This window comes from Pyxicephalus adspersus, chromosome 5, assembly GCF_032062135.1.
Source record: "Pyxicephalus adspersus chromosome 5, UCB_Pads_2.0, whole genome shotgun sequence".
NCBI classification, from domain to species: domain Eukaryota; kingdom Metazoa; phylum Chordata; class Amphibia; order Anura; family Pyxicephalidae; genus Pyxicephalus; species Pyxicephalus adspersus.
Genome location: NC_092862.1, coordinates 60888114 through 60908719, shown reverse-complemented (window position 1 = coordinate 60908719; position 20606 = coordinate 60888114). Strand labels below are relative to the sequence as shown.

General features: G+C 37.9%; 1 protein-coding gene across 2 annotated transcripts; it reads right to left on the bottom strand.

Annotated features, from left to right (window-relative positions):
* Positions 1 to 91: 91 nt before the first annotated feature.
* On the bottom strand, positions 92 to 18757 carry MCUR1 (mitochondrial calcium uniporter regulator 1). Of its 2 annotated transcripts, none has more exons than XM_072411674.1 (10): positions 18539 to 18757; positions 17391 to 17612; positions 13313 to 13429; positions 11344 to 11447; positions 10476 to 10577; positions 9381 to 9422; positions 8209 to 8280; positions 4735 to 4788; positions 1067 to 1181; positions 92 to 380 (listed from the first exon to the last, which is right to left on the bottom strand). In XM_072411674.1, the coding sequence occupies exons 2-10, from the start codon at positions 17488 to 17490 to the stop codon at positions 325 to 327; spliced, it is 762 nt and encodes a 253-aa protein (XP_072267775.1). In that variant the 5' UTR covers positions 17491 to 17612; positions 18539 to 18757; the 3' UTR covers positions 92 to 324. The 2 variants fall into 2 exon arrangements, with proteins under 2 accessions (XP_072267775.1, XP_072267776.1); XM_072411675.1 differs by having other exon boundaries at positions 13313 to 13402; positions 18539 to 18755.
* Between the last annotated feature and the right edge of the window lie 1849 nt (positions 18758 to 20606).

Sequence of the window (20606 nt, the reverse complement as noted above, 5' to 3'; positions counted from 1 at the left end):
TTTAGTATGTTGGTACTAATGTTTAACAAACTGTACGCAGTCAGTGAACATTCATTCATCACAAAAAATAAATAAAATCATTTTGTCAGTCTTATTTTTTTGGAATTAAACATTTGTTGACGTAACAATTTTTTATTCAATGGACGGAAAAACATTTGCATAATAATTTTAAGTAGAGATGTCTTGTGACATTAGGTCATTCCCCACTCTTTGGTAATGCAGCCACTTTTACAAATAAATACATAACTGCCACAAAATCCATTTTATGTCATTTGGTTTTAAAATGGATTACCATGTTATGGGAATTGTACAGATTGATAAGTGCTAAATCCACAAACGGTAAAATCCAAGGACTATTGTAAGGCATGTGAATACAGAACCTATTGGGAAGAAAACACAAGTTTAAAGTCATAAAAAGGACACATTGCAATGTACACACAACCAGAGCAATGTACACAAACCAGCCAATAAGCAATCATCTTCACATCATTCAAAAACACTAAACTTAAATATAATTAGTTTCTAGGAGTAAGGCAAAAGTGACGGTCATGTGATGGCTCCCGGACAACTCACAGCCTGCTAGCCGTCACCAAAGGATTGTTGGAATGGTTTTAATGAGCAGTCAGTGGGTTAGAAAGTGGTAACTGCTCCATTACTGACCACCCATGTCATTTAGCCCTTACTGATCATAAGGAAACTATGTGCTGGTTTGATAAATCTGTGGATATTTTATTAATCAACTTGTAAGTGATCTAAAACAAAAGTCGGTAAAGAGCTCCTTTGCACTATAAAATTATGAGTTAATACATGCCTAACACACCACTAATCAATATGAATCAAAAGTGAATTATAAAATATATCGTGCTGAATTTTATTTTTATTTATATGCATCCAAAGGCCACTTAAATATGCCATGCCATTTTACCCTATGCTGGCTTTTTCCACAACTAAGATGTGCTATTTTACATTTTCTGTTACATAAATACCTTTGAGCCACAAAAAGAAAATTGTGACCAATAAAGAAACATATAGTCAAGAAACAATACTTATGAAGACAACTACTTACCAGCAAGATATTTAATTGTATCAAGTTTATGGGTTTCCAACATAGTTTTCAGGCCTGCTACTTCTGTGTCAATCTTCCTTTTGGTTTGTGTCAGCCCTTTATCTTGTGTGACATGCTGCAAATAATAAAGACATTACAATATACTAGAACTTGCTCCTTTCTGCTCATTCAAAATAGCATTCAAAACCCATCTTTTCATATTCACCTACTCTTCTTCTTCTGTCTCCTAAAACCATCACTACTTCCTATTGTGTGGTAATTCCCCAACCTCCTAGATTGTAAGCTCTTCTGGGCAGGGTCCTCTCCTCCTCCTGTGTTACTGTCTGTACCTGACTGTCAGCTGAAACCCCTATTTAATGTAGAGTGCTGCGTAATATGCTGGGGCTATGTAAATACTGTCAAAGGATAATAATAATAACAAACTAATTTCCTGTAGTAAAGCCTTTTTGAAAGCTTTGTACTCTAGCAGAACCCAGGAAAATATGTCTAGGTTTTGGGGTAGCCCTGACAAAATGGATTCATTGAGGGTTAGTGAAAATACTGCCCTGTATGTGGATCATCAGTGGAAATAATGTCCTGCTTGGAGCAGTGGTCAAATGCCAACCTTACAGACAGCTAAAAAGATCATTGGTGTTCTGCCATTGGCTCTGCCAAGTTCGAGTGAACCTAAAACCAATGCAGCCTTTGCAACGTAAAAGCAGTGAATCCCTTTTTAGTTTACTTGTTTAAAAACTAGTATGTGGCAAAGATGTTGCTAGACAGGATATGTCTATGTCTTTTCTCAGGCAAGCTTAAAGGGAGTCCCTGTGGTTCTTCCAAGCAGGACATAACCCACTTAGTTCTCACAACAAATACAGAGCCAGCGTATGGAATGCACAATGAAATGATATATATATATATATATATATATATATATATATATATATATACACACACACATGTTTGTCATCCATATTAAGGTGTGAAGATTTTGCATAAATATATAATCTTCTTCCACTGTGAATCACGTTGGCAGTAAATAGTAACAATAAAAGGGGTTTTTATTTTCAGGAGTTTTAGTTACAGCACACATCAAGCCAAAACCCTTATTCTTGTTTTGGATAAAGAGGTTTATCCTTACTTCCTGCACTACTGATAATGGTTTCAACTAGACAAGAAGTGAGGTAAAATCTGTAACAGTGACACAACAAGAAATTAACATGGATTTTAGACTTTCCCATCCCTATTTAATAAAAGCTTTTTCATTTCTCTTTTAGAGTTCTCACTTCTTATCCAAACATGTTTTCAGCAATACTATGAAGGCCAAATCTATCTAACAAAGAAGTAAAAACTTGTTAGGTGTACTAACTCTTCACCACTCTGCAAAAGTAAAAAACAAGTTGTTGCTGAAATAACAGTATACAGGAGGCAAGATTATAACACAGGGCAGTTGTCTGATAATAGGGAACAATTTGGCAACAGTACTACTAAACAATAATCTTCTAAGAGGCTGAAGGATGATAGGAAGAATATAAAGGAAAATAAGGAGAAACAGAGAAGGGGAGTTCTAAGTAGAATGGTGGATGGCTAATGATAGAAACTACATTTCAATACTATTTTAGGAATAATGGTAAGAATGATGAAGAAACAAGATTTTTGCATATACTGTAAGGGCACCTTGAGAGTTTGAAACCTAGCAATAAGACAACAGAAAGTACCCAACATAACTCTACAGGCTGAAGTTGCATTTAACAGGAGTCTTTGCCAATATAAAATCAACAAATATTTTTTTCTAACACAATTATTCCTTTTCACAGCACACTTGGGCATTTTCCATCTATCATTATCAATTCTCTCCCTTCCATCTTAAGATTTATATGATTGTACACTCTCTAATCTTGCCTGGGCCCATAACAGGTGCAATCCTGGCAAATGCACCAGGGTGAATGAAAGCAACTCTGCTGTAGCAAAGGCAGGAACTATACCCGAGGAATCTCAAGTGCCCAGAAGATATTGGACATCAGTAGGTGATTCAATCATCCGCCAAACTATAATTAAAAACAATTCAAAGTGAACATTTTGCATTTGTAAAACGTAAAATGCTTGAAAACCAAGTTAGCCTGATGCTATTTATAATGGGTGACCAGCAGCTAAAAAATATTCTAGGCATTTGCAGATCTGTTTATTTACAAAAAAGTGTTTTTCAGCCATGTAAATTCATTTTATTATTGTATTCTAGAGGTGCCTGAAGCAGCAATCTCGAAAGCACACACAGCGTATATTTAGGATTAAACAGAACAACCTCTTTTAAATAGACTGACAGTACACTGAGCATGATTCATCGGGCTGGACCTGTTTTGCATTCCTTAAATTTTTACACTTGGATTATATAGAGAACTATAAATTGAAAGTGTTTACAATAACATTTTATGCTTTTAAACATTGTTTATGATGGTATTAATAGCACTACTCACAAAGCATACATTTGGTAATTTTGAAATAGTAATATAAAGAAGAAAATTAGAAAGCACAAAACGAGTTAATACAACTGAATGTCAGAAAGTATGGTTCAGCATATTTCTCTTAGTACTCTTTAATGTATTTTAGGGTCATTTTTTAGGAGGTTCTTCACCTATTATGGATATTAGGTATACAGGGTATACACACAAAAAAGTCATCTTTAAAGTACCTTTATTTCTCAAGGCATCCTTCACTCCCACAGACACAGGCAAGGGTTATTAAAGCTTTCCAAGACTGAAGAACATATATTATCATGGGATAGGATTTTTTAAAAATCATTTGCTATTAAGTAATGATATTAGTACATGTTTCCAATCCTGGATTAAATCCATGGTTTGCTGGATCACCCAGGTTCATCCATGATAGTCTATCTTCTCCAGTCCTCAGCTTTAATAAATCAGGCCCACTGGGTGAACTGAAATCCTGGGGATTAACAGCACTCTGTGTCCTAGGACCACTATCTGTGGCTCCTGTATAAGGTTGGGTACACATGTACAATGGTTTTCGTCCGATAATCGGCTCAGGGCTGATGTCGGACAAGAATCTGGTGTGTGTGCGACAACGAACAATCGCAATGAAAGTGAAGGCAGAAAAAGCGCAGTGTGGTACCCCTCCGTCAATCTCCCCCTCCCCGGAATGGTGCTGTATGTATTCATGCATTGTGCAGTCGTTGGAAAGGATCATGAAAGACAAATATTGCACATGTGTACATACCCTAAGTGAAGTCTGCAAATAATGTTTGCCTTGTTCTTTTATATGCAGCCAAAACAGAATTAGGTTTAGACTTTAAATATAGAATGAGCAGGAAGTCAAAAAGGGCTAAAAAATATTATGGGTAAACAAGATAAATAAAAAATTTATATAATAAGTTTACAAGTCCAAGTAAATGAAATAATGAGACTGATTTAACAAAGAATTCATGAAGGTCACACAATACATTGTGTGAAGATTCACTTCATTTATCCAATTATATGAAATAAATATCTCTGCATATTTATTTTATCTGCACATGACTGGACCATTTAAATACATTCTCAAACAATTTACTGTATGATAGTTCTCAAAATATTTAATAAATCAGCCTGAATGTCTTACAATGATTGTTACTAATAATGGTAATGGAAATAATGATTTATTACCTCCATTGCTTACAAACATGAACTACATACCATTTCCACAATCTCTGTTCGAAGTTCCAAAAGTTTCCTCTCATTATCGGCATACTGTGAAAGCAAAGAAAAAAATGATAGTGACCAACACAAAAAGAAATATTTTCAACACTTGTTCATAGTGTTCATAGTGACAGTGTGTACAAAGTATTTGCTTGTCACAAATCTAGAAGGCACTTTTTTAAAGCCTGCAGTCACTATGATCACCAGCAATGTACCATTATTTAGATTTCTATTGACACTATCCCAGTCATAAAAGTGGCGATCAGCTGACATGATTGTCACTTTATTAGTGACAAATGTCATATTCTACAATAATCTGAATGGGCTGCCTAAGCCTCTTTTAAGTATGACAATTAGTTAGTCTATTATTATTAGTATACAGTATTTATATAGTGCCAACATATTACACAGCCTTTACAAAGCCATGTCACAAGCTGTCCCTCAATGGGACTCAATATTATCTAAGGTCCCTACCATAAATATATGTTAATGTCTTTATGTATGTAAATCTTTATTACGGTCTACTTTGGGGAGAAGCCAATCAACTGAACTGCATGTTTTTGGAATGTGGCAGGAAACTGGAGTAACCAGGGGAAAACCTATGCAAACAGGGGAAGAACCTGTAAACTCCATGCAGATAATGTCCTGACCAAGATTCAAACCTGGGACCAGGGCTGCACAGGCTGCTAACTTCTGAGCCACCGTGCTGCCAGTGTTCAAATTATTGGAGTTTCTGATTGCTATTTTTGTGTAATTACAAGGTTAAAAGCGCCAATTGCAGTACAAAAAACATATCTGACACTTTTTATTATTAAGCTTTTAAAAAAGGAAATCAGATAAAAGGAAAAAATAAATAAATGGCATTAGGCCTCTAGCTGTCCTAAATCTGACCCTCATGGCTTTATCACTATAATTAGCATCTTACCAGAAACTCACTACAAAGGGTTGTCTGTCTGGGTTGCAAAGTAATCTGACTTTACTAATGAACCATGTGCTGGTAATAAAATCAAATACTGTGATTTACAATGTCAATGTTACCATTACTAAAGGAGTTCTCCAAACCCGAATGATCTCCTGACTCATATTAAGTAAACACAATAATGTATGACAATATTTATACGTAAAGTAACCTGTTACCACCTCTCCATTTAAAAACAGAATTTTGAGGTAAATATTATAGAAATGCAAACATGATTCATTTCTAAAATTGCTGATTTCACTAATTCATTATTGTTTATATGTAATTGAAATCACACTTTTCTGGTGTAATTCTGTTTACCAATGCAAATTCAGCAGAAAATAAAATTACTGAGGTTCTTATGTCACTAAACATAATGCTATAAAAGTGTACTTTGTTCCCAAAATAGCACTGTTTTCAGGAGCGTCACATGTGACTGACGACAGCTGCCTGGACAGGTTTGGAGTGCCCTTACTTCCTTATAACCAAACTCTAAAAATGATTGTGATTTTTATTCCCTGTAAAAAACAACTTTTGATTGGTGCACAAAAATAGAATGAATGTGATTGTGGTGGTGAGTAAGCATTGGAAATCTGATGTAGGGTAAATAAATAATTTTAACAACAAAAAGTTATTTATATATATATTTTTTTTCCAGATCCATGTGGAAGAATTACTTGCCCAGGCAAACATCTGAATAGTAGATCATCATTATAATTAATGCTGGGTTTCACTACCAATGGATGTGTAAACACAATTTAAAACCTATATTAAAGGGAATAGAACATGTCAAAAGTACGTAGGCTGTATTTGCTAACTTTAACTTTGTTTTTTTGTTAAGTTGAATGTTTTATTCCATACTTTATGTCACTGACACAGAATTAGAAAGATGAGGTTTTCTGTACCTTTCCAAATCTACATCTATCAGGTGAGTAACTCATTAAGTACTAAAACTACAGAATCCATTACAAGGATAGTTACAAACATAAAGCTACAAGACTAGGTAGCCTCATTATTCTCCCTAATGAAAGAGCTTCTCAAATACTGACCAAGCCCTATGGTCGGTTCTTACATTCTGCTAGGCTCACCCATCCTATTTTCCTGTGTAACATACGTAGCAATAAGGCACTGAGATAAACATGTCACTGTAGCAGGGCAATAAAAATGTGCACATGAGCCCTTTTCCTAGAAGCAATAGAAGTGTCATTTGACTGAGGTGGAAATCAATGCAGAGCAGTGGAGTGGTAAAGGAAGGTAAAATGTGCCTAAGGTAAAGTAAGACGCCTTCTATACATTGAGGGTGTGGTGGGGTGTTAGTCTGTTTTTTACTTTTTTCTTAATTTACTTTCTTTTAGGAGTTAGGTCTACATTCTTCCCCATTGGTTCATAAATGGCCACCATTTATTTGAAGGCCATGCCACACTATGGATCCTTGTGGCAAATTAAAGAGACAGAATTGCTAAAAGAGAGCAGAGAGAGCACTGACTATTTACAGCAGGTTTCCACCATACTATTGAGAAAGATTTTACAGCACCTCAGCAAAGGAAGTCATAATATAGAACAGATAAGTGCTCTTTTTGGTGATGCTGTTGCTGGAAGAATTGCTACTAGCAATAGGATCACTAGTGTGACAATATATTCTGGGCTCTATGAGCTCTGCACAAAGAGTGCTCTATGAGCTCTGCACAAAGAGCAGCTTGAAAGGCAAATAAAACCACCTCTGGCTTGATTACCACATTACCATATACAGTGGTACCTTGGTATAAGTCCTCAATTCGTTCCAGATCCTTGGACTTTTCCCATGGGAAATAAAAGGAAAATGAATAATCCCTTCCCATGAATCTTATAGTTATTGGCATATTATTCATTGATGGGGTTGTATAAAATAAGTTAAACACTGCTAAATACTAAAGTACCGAAAATACAAAGGATGGTGCTGAGAAGGGAGGAGGAGATGTTATGTAGTTCACAGACAGATATAGCGCGGGGTATTCACTGAATGGTAGCAACTGGCGTACTGACGCTCATGGGCAGTCATAGCTTTGTCTCGAGAGAGGTAAATAAGGGTAGCGCGCTGTGTTATGACTCATTTGTACCCATACAAGTTCTAGCAAAAAGGTTATATACCAAGCAAAATTTTCCATATCCAAACAGGATATGGTCCAAGTTGGACTTATTCCAAAGCGGACTTTTACCGAGGTACCACTGTACTTTGTTAGACTGATCGCTGCAACTGGGGCAAGCTTAGGGCTAAGTGAAAGCATGAAAAAAAAATAGAATAACCTCACAATGATATGTTCTAGTTGAAGTACAATAATGCCAGCCACATGAGACAGATTCGTTTTGTAATTATGGCAAAATGTTTTGCCTTGTACTTCATAAAAGTAATGTCATAGAAGTGCAAATTCTATGGATTTTATATAGAGAACCCACTGATGGGTGGTTTGAGTTTAGGTCATTACAAGTGAGATCTGAGGTCACTCAAAAGATGAGAGACAGTGGAATATACATACCATCTCCTTTACTCTGCTTTTCTCCAAGTTAAAGTCTAATTTGTTGTTTGCTCTGACTTTAAGAATTTCATCCTTAGAAAAAAAAATCATGTGAGGTTCTGGTTTATCAAAGGTAAAACATTTGGTACACAATCAGTAGCTCATTAAAATTAACCAAAGAGCCACTAGATTCACAACACACCAACCACATAGACTTCAAAAGGACAGTAGGAACGTATTTCTTTAACAGGTTTCTGCCAACAATTGAGTTTATATTGTACAAGGCTTTTTGTCAGAGACTGTCTCTGATCCAACAAGATCTTAGGATTTTGCTGGAAAGCTGTGCTGAGATCTCACTAGATCAAAGACAGGCGAGTATAACGCCAGAAGAGGGTCTATTAGCATTTTTAAAATTGTCAATTGTGCCAAAAATGCAGTTACACTTTAGGAAATTCCTTATCCCTAATGCAGCCATTTTGTGCTGCTACAGCAACCTGTTCTGCTTCTCTTTTCTGTTTGTACTAGTTAGTACAGTCTTTCAATAGATACCAACTACATATTTTTACAAAGAATAATTCACGTAGGTAATGAAAAAGTTGAAGCTCTGACAACTTCAGCCATTCAATCCTGTTGAACAAAAGTGATTTTTTTACATTTCTGGTATATGATTGGATAATTTTAGCTTAGCAAATCTAGTGAAAATTTGCTTTGCAAAGTAAATTTTAAATTGCAGCATACATTTAGTAAATCAACCCTTTTGCCCTCTTATACGTCGAAAGACTGGAAGTGCTGGGCACCACCATTTTCTTTCCACTTATTCTGCCTATGTTACCTTATCTCGCACTGAGCATGTGTGAGATCAGCATTTTTTAACCCTTTTATGCAAAGTAAAAAATTTTAGTTCAGGGCAGCTTTAAGGTATGTTGATATGCAACTGAGTTAAGCTGCCAGAGGACTATACCAAGTCAGCAAGGGATCATACTGTCTGCATAGATTGGGTCTAAAGAGGTGTGTCATTGCAAGTGTCACTACTTGAAGCAGAACTTTTTGCTAAATTCAACCATGGCTAAAGGTTTCTTTAGGCATAGTATACATATAGTTTGCAAAAAAACAAAGGTTTCAGTCAGTTTTGCAAAATGCAACATTAGTTTGAAAGCACAGATTAGAAGTAAGTATAAATGACCAAAACTTACTAATAACTGTTTCTTCAGCTGTTGGAGCTCAATTTTTACTTTCTTTGGGAAAAAAAAACCAACATTAGAAACAATTTTTATTATTTTTTTTAATCTTTCTGTTCTTTTTTTTGTTGTTGTAGCAACATCCATGAAATAATAAATCATGGATATATGCATTACTTTATTTATTTATTTTCTGACAAAGTAAACCCCATAAAAAGAAATCACCCTAAATTTAGTTAAGGATTAAATTATTTCCAATCGATTTTATATGGCCCTTGTATTACAGGTCTCTGACCGGAAACAAACACAGCGGCAGTGAAAAAACCCCCATCTAGACTGGTTTTACGTTAACAGTGTTATTAAGACACAACACTTAAGGGAATATGCAATAAGATTATTTTTTTTGTGTATGTTTCTTTTCTTGTGGTTGGCAGGGGGAAATTATATTTGTGTAAGGTGGCTGACTATACATAACCAGAAAAAATCCACCCTCTTCATACCAGTGGTGGCCAACCAGTGGTCCACGAGAAAATGTTTGGAAATGTCCAGAAAAATTTGGACATTATTTGTAATTTTTATGTTTTGTTAATAATAAATCATAAACAATATTCTAAAACATTTTTATGTTCTGAATGACAATTTCCGTCTTTATATTGCACTAAATTCACGAACTGTACCGGAGACAGAAAAACAAGGGAGCGTCACGCGTCATGTCAGTGTAGTCTTGTGATAAGTTGTATGAGGCAACCAATGCTGTACGCTTCAGTATTGTTTGGACCATTACAACAGTTGCTCCACGAATATCGAATCTCATCCGATTGTTTTATTTATTTTGTTTATTTATCAGATGCTATTTTAGGTAAGTATGACCTTAACTGTGTATTTTCTTTAACTCTTAAATTTAATGGCATCAAATAGTTTGACTTTGATAACTATCATTTCTTGTTTGGTCTTATATTTGAATGAAATAATCCTATAATGAGTGAGAAAAAGTAAAAAAATATTTTGAATTTCTTTAGAAATCCCAAAGACAATGCAACAAATGATAATGGTAACACTTAAAAAAAACTACTTTATGCAAAACAACACTTAACTTGGTGTGTTAGGTACCTCATTCTGTGTTCTGAGAGCAGAGAATTCACTTTTCTCCAGGATGATCATATCCTTTTTTACAGAAGCTATGTGTGACATGACCTGCTGTAGAGTGATCTCCTGTAATTAAAGATGCATAAGCCCTGCATTAGCTTGATGGCAGGGATATATTAGTAGAGCTGGTCAATATGTTTTGTTTTAACAATTCGTTCTAATATAAAAGGGATGGCACAGAAAATGAGAGAGCTATGCAATGCATAATATGTCGACAATATGAATTAAAGGCATTTAATGTTAATTTCAATCTTTTTATGTCAATATCCTAAAACATTTTATATATTAAATTATTGGTATATTGATTTTTTTGTTTTACAAACATTTGATACAGAGTGCACAGATGTGCACCTAAGATTTACAAAGCACTATGGATTTTATCACAAGTATAAATCTGTAGGAATGAATGGAAGTGGCACTCCTCTGATTAATTCAGAGATATAAATAAATGTATGCTTGAGCTACTGAACTTGGACAAGCTGTTTCAGCTTAAAAGTCAAGAAGGCCATGTACACTAAGAACACTAAAAAAAAAAACACTAAAAAACACTAAAAAGTGCCACCTACTAGCTGTAAATGTTATTTATATACAATATTTTTATAATTAGGAGAAATGATATACAAAACATATGTAAATATTTTTAAAAAAGGGAAATATAAAATGACTTTATAGGAAAATAATGGTCAGTGGCTAGAGTTCCTATCCTGACCGTCTGTTAATTGTCAATGGAGATTTTTCTTTAGCTGTGAAAAAGCCATCCCCTTTGCAGTTTTATTGTTCTACTTATAGAAGGCTGTTCTGATCCTAAGATCCCATTCTTCTTGGTACTAACCTGTTGCACTTTGGAAACCATGTCCTGGTATATGAGATCCATGTTAGTATTCATGATTTTCACTAGTGCTGACACAACTATCTCCGACTGCTGACTGGTGAATCCTGAACAAAAACATTGTTTTAAAGAAAACTATACCCAGCAGCAAAACTTACATGACTACACAAACTGGAAAGAGAAAATTGCTCTTCTTTCCAAAAACAAAGAGCAGTAAATGTGTTTACTATGTATGTGTACTATACACATTCTGTACACATGTACATTTCTCCATAATTTTCTAATATATAAAGTGTGCCATTTCATTGTAGACACCAGGTTTTGGTACCTGGAAAACATGGAAAGCTGAACATACTGCATCATAAACCCACCTAGTACATTTAATGATATTGGTATATTAGGATACACATGCCACCTAAATATACCCCAGTGATAGTCCTGTAAGCCCTTTTTAGCAGATCTGAGAACTTAACTACCTTTCTCTCACTATTTACTTGGCCCAGCACTGCTAAGAACCTCACTGGGCAGCAAAAATTGAGACATGAAGGCTGGGAGTGCTTTAACTCTAGAATTCTGGACTGCCAAGCACTTCATAATGTATAAGCAGGCATGGCTAGCAAACTAGTTTTGAAGTCAATAACATTTTATGTTCTTTAAGGCACGTTTTTGGTATTATATGCAATACAAAAAAAGAGCAAAGACCAGCACTGATATTCACACCATTAAATGCATATGAGAAGTCCCAGTGCAATGACAAGCTAAAATCAATTGTGTAAGGGTTTTTTCTGGTTACACTAGGTGCCAAAATACATTTTGTCTTTCTGCAACATGCTTTAATATGTTGTAACACATTGTGCTGTGTTTAAATGCAGCATGTTCCCCTTTTACAAAGTTTACACCAACATAAAGTATTGGTGTGAATTAGAACTAGTGGAAACAATTTATTTCAGCTGGTCATTGCATTGGGACTGTGTTTAGCCATGTGAAAAGGCACAAAATCACAAAATTTGGCACATTTAACATTTAAGTCAGTTTCATGACTAAAACAAATAGCAGCTATCTATATCATGACTGTGTACTGCATTGTGTATGTTTCCCAACAGGCCTACCAGCCAGCCTGCCAAAAAGACAAAATATCCATATTTCAGATATTTACCTATTTGCAAATATAGTTTTGTAATGTATGGTCCCTTAAAACAGAACAAACCATCCTAGAATCTACCTTTGTCCCGGAGCAGAGGAAGAGCCGGAGGCTGCCATCTTCCTCTGGTTACGTTGCCCGATTTCGCACTGTGCAGGCAAGATCGGATGACATAGCCTGCTGTAAATGGGAAAAAAAAGAGTGCCAAGTTCACTGTGTAGCCAGGAGGCTCTGCGCTCCCATGGCATATACCTGACAATGAACAGATTGGAGCAAGCTGGCTGGTAAGTGTGCTTGGAAACTATTTATTGTGTATTTGTGAAAAGTCCCCTCCACATGTACCTTGCCTTGGACATAGTAACATTAGACTGTTTGAAGCAGTTGCAATTCTTGTTTTGTTTGGCTGCCTGTTCATAAAAATGTGCATCCCAATGTACCAAATGGCACATTAATATGGTGCTTGCTGCATTTTAAAATCACAGAGTAATGCAGAGTTGTGCGTTATGCAGCAGTGTGTCGGTTGGATACATTTTGGGTACTAAACATTGCCATGTGTTTTATTGCACAGATTTCCACATTTAAAATCAAGCAACATAACAAACCAATCTGTATAGGCACTTATGTTATGATAACAAACATTTCTTTTGTGGTGTGTAAAAAAAAAGAAGGAACATCACCAATAAATACCTTGTTTTTCTTTTCCTGCTAGCTACTATGATGCATTACAATCTTAAACAAATATCAAGTTCTATTACCATAGAAAATGTAATATGATTCCCAAAATAACACAGGCAATTTATTTTGTCACTGCTAATCCCACATTATTCTTACCTTTTTCTTCTAGAACCTGCACAATAGCATGAGTGTCAAAGTAGAACTTTTTGCCCACAGATGAATATATCGTCCTTTTATGTGCATCCCCTGTTGATGAAATAGATGTTCTGTAATCTGGAAATAATTGACACTCATAAAAAGTAGATCTATACCTAGAAATAACATAGTCACATAATGCTTTGCTGATTTACTAAATGTGTTAAGCATGTTCATACAAGATTGATATTGTATAGAACAAGTACACTTTCTTTCACGTCGTAGATCTTTTCCAAAGATTCCAATATTCACAAAAACATGATTTACTTGAATTATCCAATATTGTGCAGATTAAACGAACAAGCCTTTGTTTATAGGGCGGGGGATCCTAGGTTGCACAGAGGTCAGAATCTACAATAGGAAGTTTTAAGTTGTAGGACTGCAAGTAGGAGAAGTCAAAATGTTACCATTTTTTAAATAAAATCAATTACAACAACCCCTGTATACATAGAACATTACAAAAAGACTGATATTTGTTCTAGCTAGCTAGCTTTTGTTTGCCCTCTGACAAGGAAATGACCAGTCTATAATTGTAATGGTAGGATTATTGTAGGTGTGAGACAGAAAACCAACAAGAGAACCCTCAAAAACCCAGTGCCCAAAAGTCAGAGCTTGTTGTGCATTGTAATGAGTAAAATAAGTATTTGATCCCCTATCAACCAGCAAGATTTCATGCTCCCAGGTGTCTTTACTGTATTCAGGTAAGGAGCTGAGATTAGGAGCACCCTCTGTAAGGTAGAGCTCCTAATCCAAGCTTGTTACAGTACCTGTATATAAGACACCTGTCCACAGAAGCAATCGTGGCCAAGACCAAAGAGCTGCCCATGGATGTCAGGGACATGACTGTAGACCTACACAAGGCTGGACTGGGCTACAAGACTATCGCCAAGCAGCTTGGTGAGAAGGTGACAACAGTTGGCGCAATAATTCGCAAATGGGGGAAACACAAAATAACTGTCAATCTTCCTCAGTCAGGGGCTCCATGCAAGATCTCCCCTCGTGGAGTTGCAATGATCAGGAGAACAGTGATGAAGCTATCCAGAACTACACCAGGGGGAACATATCAATGATCTCAGGGCAGCTGGGAACATAGTCACCAAGAAAACAAAGACACTGCCCCGTGAAGGCCTGAAATCTTGCAGAGCCTGCTCAAAACAGCACATGTACAGGCCCGTCTGCAGTCTGACAATGAACATCTGAATGATCCAGAGGAGAACTGGGTGAAAGTGTTGTGGTTAGATAAGACCAAAATTGAGCTCTTTGGAATCAACTCAACTTGCCGTGTTTGGAGGAGGAGGAATGCTCCCTAAGAACACCATCCTCCACCGTCAAACATGGAAGTGGACACAATATGCTTTGGGGTGTTTTTCTGCTAAGGGGACAGGACACCTTCACCACATCGAAGGGACAATGGATGGGGCCTTGTACCGTCAAATCTTGGGTAAGCACCTCCTTCCCTCAGCCAGGGCATTGAAAATGGGTAGTGGATGGGTAATCCAGCATGACAATGACCCAAAACACACGGCCAAGGCAATAAAGGAGAGGCTCAAGAAGAAGCACATGAAGGTCCTGGAGTGGCCTAGCCAGTCTCTAGACCTTAATCCCATAGAAAATCTGTGGAGGGAACTTACTGACTTGGAGAGGGTCTGCAAAGAGGAGTGGGACAAAATCCCTCCTGAGATGTGTGCAAACTTGGTGGCCAACTACAAGAAACGTCTGACCTCTGTGATTGCCAACAAGGGGGTTGCCACCAAGTACTAAGTCATTTTTTATTAGGGGATCAAATACTTATTTCACTAATTACAATGCACATCAAGCTCTGACGTTTGAGCACTGGGTTTTTGAGGGTTCTTTTGTTGTTACTCTGTCTCTCACACCTACAACAATCCTACCATTACAGTTATAGACTGGTCATTTCTTTGTCAGAGGGCAAACGTACAAAATCAGCAGGGGATCAAATACTTCTTTGCCTCACTGTGTATATATATATATATATATATATATATATATATACACACACATATACAAACACACACACATACATACATATATATGCAAATGAAATGATGAAATGTACATTTTATTTGAAATTGTCTTACTACTAAACTTATCAGAAACACTCCTATTTTGTTTGTGGTTTTTCATGCTGGCAACCATAAGACCCCACTCTCCTACCAGACCTAGAACAAATACTGTATATTGGTCTTCTTGAATTGTTGTAGGACTGTAGTATAGAATGACCCTCTGTATCAGGTTGGTCCCCCTTTTACTATCAGAACTGCTGTAATTCCTCATGATATAGATTTACCGAAGTACTGGAAACAGTCTTAAAAACTTTTTCTTCATATTGATATGATAACGTTACATAGTTGCTGCAGATTTGTCAGCTGCACATCCCTGATGCAAATCTCCCTTTCACCACATCCCAAAGGTGCTCTATTGGAGTGAGATCTGGTGATAGTCATATAAACAATGCTCATTTCCTACCAAAGTGTACCAAGAACATATCCCCCACACCACTACTCGGCCACCACCAACTTGATTTATTAATACAAGGCAGGATGGAGCCATGATTTCATGTTGTGGGTGATGAATTCTGACTAGATCTGAAAATAACAGTATAAATCTAGAGTCATCACATCAGAAAACATTTTTCCAATCTTCTCTTGTCCAATTTTGGCAAGTCTGTGTAAATCGTAGCCTTAGCTGCCTGTTTTAGCTTACACCCAGTGTGGGCTCCTGCTGCTGTAGCCCATCTGCTTCAAGGTTTGGTGTGTTCACAGCTCCTTTGCTTACCTCAGTTGTATTGAGAGGGTATTTGAGTTACTGTTACTTTTCTTTTAGGGCAAACCAGTCTGGCCCTTCTCCTATGACCTCCGATATCAACAAGGCATTTTCACTCTATACTTAGGCTATGTACACACGTCAGATGATTCTGGTCCATGACAAGAATCTGGCGTGTGTACAGCGCTCGTCGTTCAGAAAACCATCCCGGCGGGTCCATGGACAGATTCTGGGAACAATCGTAATAGAAGTAAAGGGAAGAGAGCACAGCACACTGCGGCTCTCTCGTTCTCCCCCCTCTCCATAGAGCAGAACGCTGCTGTATGTACAGCGCTCATTCATGCGTCATGCAGTCTTTTGTCGTTTGAAAGAATCGTGAAAGATCCTTTCCTATGACAATTTTTGCACGTGTGTATGCAGCCTTCTTTGTATTACCATTCTCTGTAAATCCTTGAGATGACTGTGAGTAAAAATCCCAACAGATCAGCAATTTCTAAAACAGACTAGCATCCTGATACCAACAAACACACCACACTGGAAGTCACCTAAATTTCTTTTCTTCTATTCTGATCTCAGTTGAACTTTAGCAGGTCATCTTTATAATGTCTTCATGTAGGGAGTTGCTGCCATGTGATTGGCTGATTAGAGATTTGTATTAACAGTTTAACAAGTGTACCTAATAAAGTGACCGGTGTTTATCAAGTTCCCCGGTCTAGGTAGAACATACCAATATACAAACAGGGCTGAAGTGCAATACTAATCTAATATGCTGACGGTCTATTTATAAACATTAAATCATCCCTGGGTGGAGATTCTTCCAGTTCCATGTGTTTCAATGGCAGTAATTGATTCTCCACCAGGGAATGTTTCAGTGAATCTAAGATTCACTGGTTTTTTTTTAAAGACCACAAAGAGTTGCATATGATGAATTCAATTTAGGGTCCTGTTTATAAAAACATGGAGATCAGACTGTGTTCTCCATTTTATTGGGTGGTGATCAGTGTTTATATATGATCAGTACACCTCATAATCATCCTATAGAAACCCGCTTAGGCCTTCTTTGGATATTTTGATGTTTTGTGTGAAGCACCTTTTGTATTTTGGCCTATTTCAACTACAGCAAAGCAATTGATATTGAATCATTTGGAAATTTTATTCATTTTTTTTTAGAATATGTGTATAGTATCATGTTGTATTTCTCAGTTTTAGCCATCAATACTCATCATGTTGTGTTACAGCAGGTCACCCATCTCACCTCTGAGGAAGGCACTTTGCAGCCCTGCACAGCACACCCTGCCTCTGTACGGGGATACAGTGCGCTCCCTGCAGGCAAGGACACGCAACAGCGGCTTCATGGCCAGGTCCCGACACGTGCCTCCACCACTTAATCGTAACTAATGCACAGTCCACAGGAGTCTTCAGAATGTCTCCATAGTATCAGGTCGTCCTGGTCCGTTATGAAGTATTGTGGACCCCCCTAAAATATAAATAGTGTTATAAAAGCACTGTTTCTCCTGATTTAGCATCAGGTAAAAGTAAACTATTTCCACTGACAGGTCCTAACTTCTCAATTCATAGAATGTTTTATCAAAACAAAGAAATAGGTGGGACATTGTGGAATACGGAAGTTCATAGTTGTCTGCATATCCAGCGTCATATTGGCTGATACTTTCCCAGTGACTGCTATGACTTGTGGTCTTCGGAAATATGGTGGTTCTTTACCCAGTCACAGACCAGTGTTATTTTTCAGCAAATGTCTACACACAAGCAAAGATTCTCATTTTTTGGCCAGAGGATAATTTATGACAGGGATGCCCAAACTTTTTTGGCTTGTGAGCTACTTTTAAAATTACCAAGTCAAAATGATCTACCAACAATAAAAATGATAAACATATATTTATTTTTGCTGCCCTCTCTGCCTCTCTCCCCACTCCTCTCACACAGAAAGACAACCCCAGCACCCCTATAGATGTACAGCAGGGCTGCTGGTTAACGGGGAGGGGTAGGGCAGGGCTCCATGATCGACTCGGGTTGCCTTTGCGATCAACTGGTAGATTGCGTTCAATGTTTTGGGCACCCCTGACTTGTAACTTTTATAATGATATAATAATATATTAATATATATATATAAAATAATTTAAGATATACTTATACCAACATTATATATTTTCAGTAAGCAGATAATCTATAGAATATACATTTGGTAGTTGCAAGTTTACAGTATTTATTCAATTGTTTATTAAACCTATATTTTTTGTAAAATTATATTTGATCTCAAAATTTCATGCATCCGCAAAGTGATGTTATACTATTTTCCTGGCACTCCTCCTGACAGCGTACACATGGGTCAAATCCGCCCACTTTGACCCTCCAGGACCAGTATCCAATATGAAAGGCCCTTACCTCTTAGCCTCCCTGTTCTTTTCTCTGTTCTTGCTCCAGGACCGGTAAGTACTATCAGTCTCCAGCCTAGGATCTTCTGATATGGTAAGTCTGTTCCCGGGCTTGAGGGCCTTAGGGTCCTGGTTGTGTTTTCATTCCTGTACTCTGCTCCGGCAGTTAGTTTAGCCTTGGAAGGGGCAGTGTAGTGCTGGAGACGCCAATAGTCAAGATGGCTTCTTCTACTTATTTTGCAGGACTGAACATGTCAGGTTGGCGCCACCTAGCGTCTGGCTTCTAGCAGGGCGATCTGTATAGTTAGTAAAGTTGCAAAAAAGAAAAAAAAAAGAAAAAGGGAAATTTCTTTTTTTCTATTGACCTTTTATTGTTGGGGCCATATTTAAATATCCAGAGGACTCTTCTTGTGCAATATCCCTGGTAAGTGTGTACTGCATTTTTTGCAGAGGGTTCTGCTATTGAATGCAGGTGCATTTTTTTGTTTGAAATATATATATATATATATATATAAATAAATATTATTGTGCCAGATGTGTACATGACTAGGGTAGTTGGGACCTTGCCAATTCATTCCCCCTCCCTCCTCCAAGCTTGCCAACCCCCCCCCCCTCCCCCCCCCCCCCCCCCCCCCCCCCCCCCCCCCCCCCCCCCACTACCACAATAAAACATAACCATTAATTAACATACCTATATAACTAAATTAACATTTGCATAAATACCCACAAATAACTCTGAATACCTCAGCCACAGGAAATCCAGCCTCACGTCTCTAATTAACTCCTGCATGGTCCTCTGCCCCAGATCATTACCTCCAGCGTGTACTACCAACACATTTGGAAGCCTGTCCAGCGCCACAAATTTCAGGACTTCTGGTACCACTGGGGTCCACATCTTGCCCAAAACACCAATCCAGCGCACCATAGCTTCTGACTTAGGCACTCCAAAATGACAACCATCTGGTCGAACCTCCGCCCTCCGGGCAACCCACCACACGTAGGAATGACCAAGAATCCACACCAGGCTGCACGAACCAACAAGAACACAAAATAAACAATGCCAGCCTTAAAAAAACACACCCACCAAACACAAAACTCTTATAACAAATGTGGCCTTATATACAACTTGAACCTCCTGGATTCCCATCTCCCAATTTTTTTGATAACCTTGTCTCTTACTCCCCACCTTGCCGCCCCAGTAGCCACCCTAAAAAGAAAACAAGGAATATTCCTTTCCGTACATTCCCAGCTGGGTCAAGCAGCTCCTAAAAAACGCCACAAACTGAAAGAGGTGAAAGAAATCCCCCACCCTCATGCTGCAGGAAATCTACCAACGACTGCACTGGGCAGACCCCTTGATCCTTGATCCCTCCATAAAAAACAACCTTACCAACAATCCCTTTCCCATTTGGTCTGTTTTGGACCTCCTAATCCTCAATCTCACCTTATCTGCCATGCACACCACATCCTGCACCAGAATTCCACCAGGACGGGTCTTCATTGGGCTAACCAACTCCCCAAGCTCATGACCCCAAAGAATGCCATAACCAATGCTGCTCATAAACCCCATGACATACCTCCCCCAACTGCCCACAACTTATGTACCAGCTCAAAGGACACCGGCCGCCTGGCGTCCCGCACCCTTTTTCTACCCCTCCTATACCCTTCCAAAGCCTGCCACACTAGAAAAACCTTTGTCCCTTGGCACACAGGCATGCCCCTCAATTTAAAACCAAATGCCAACCCCACCATAAACCTATTTACAGATCCCACGGAACCCCCAACCGCAAACTGCTTAGCCAACCAGTACAGCAGTATCTGTACCTGGTCTCCCCTAGCACTCCTCCCTACCTGCCTCTGTAGAACCTCCCAGTCACACCAAACCTTTTGTCCTAAGTCCAAGCACTCACCGATTGCTGAATTAAATTTCGGATAATCCCATCGCAATCCCCCACAAACCGTCCGGACAAGGGTAACTGCCATGCTCTGCCCCTGATGCCAACTAGGGATGAAAATGTCCTCGAACTTCCAATGGGTCCGCGAAATTTCGTCCATTTCGCGAACCAATCGGAAGTTCC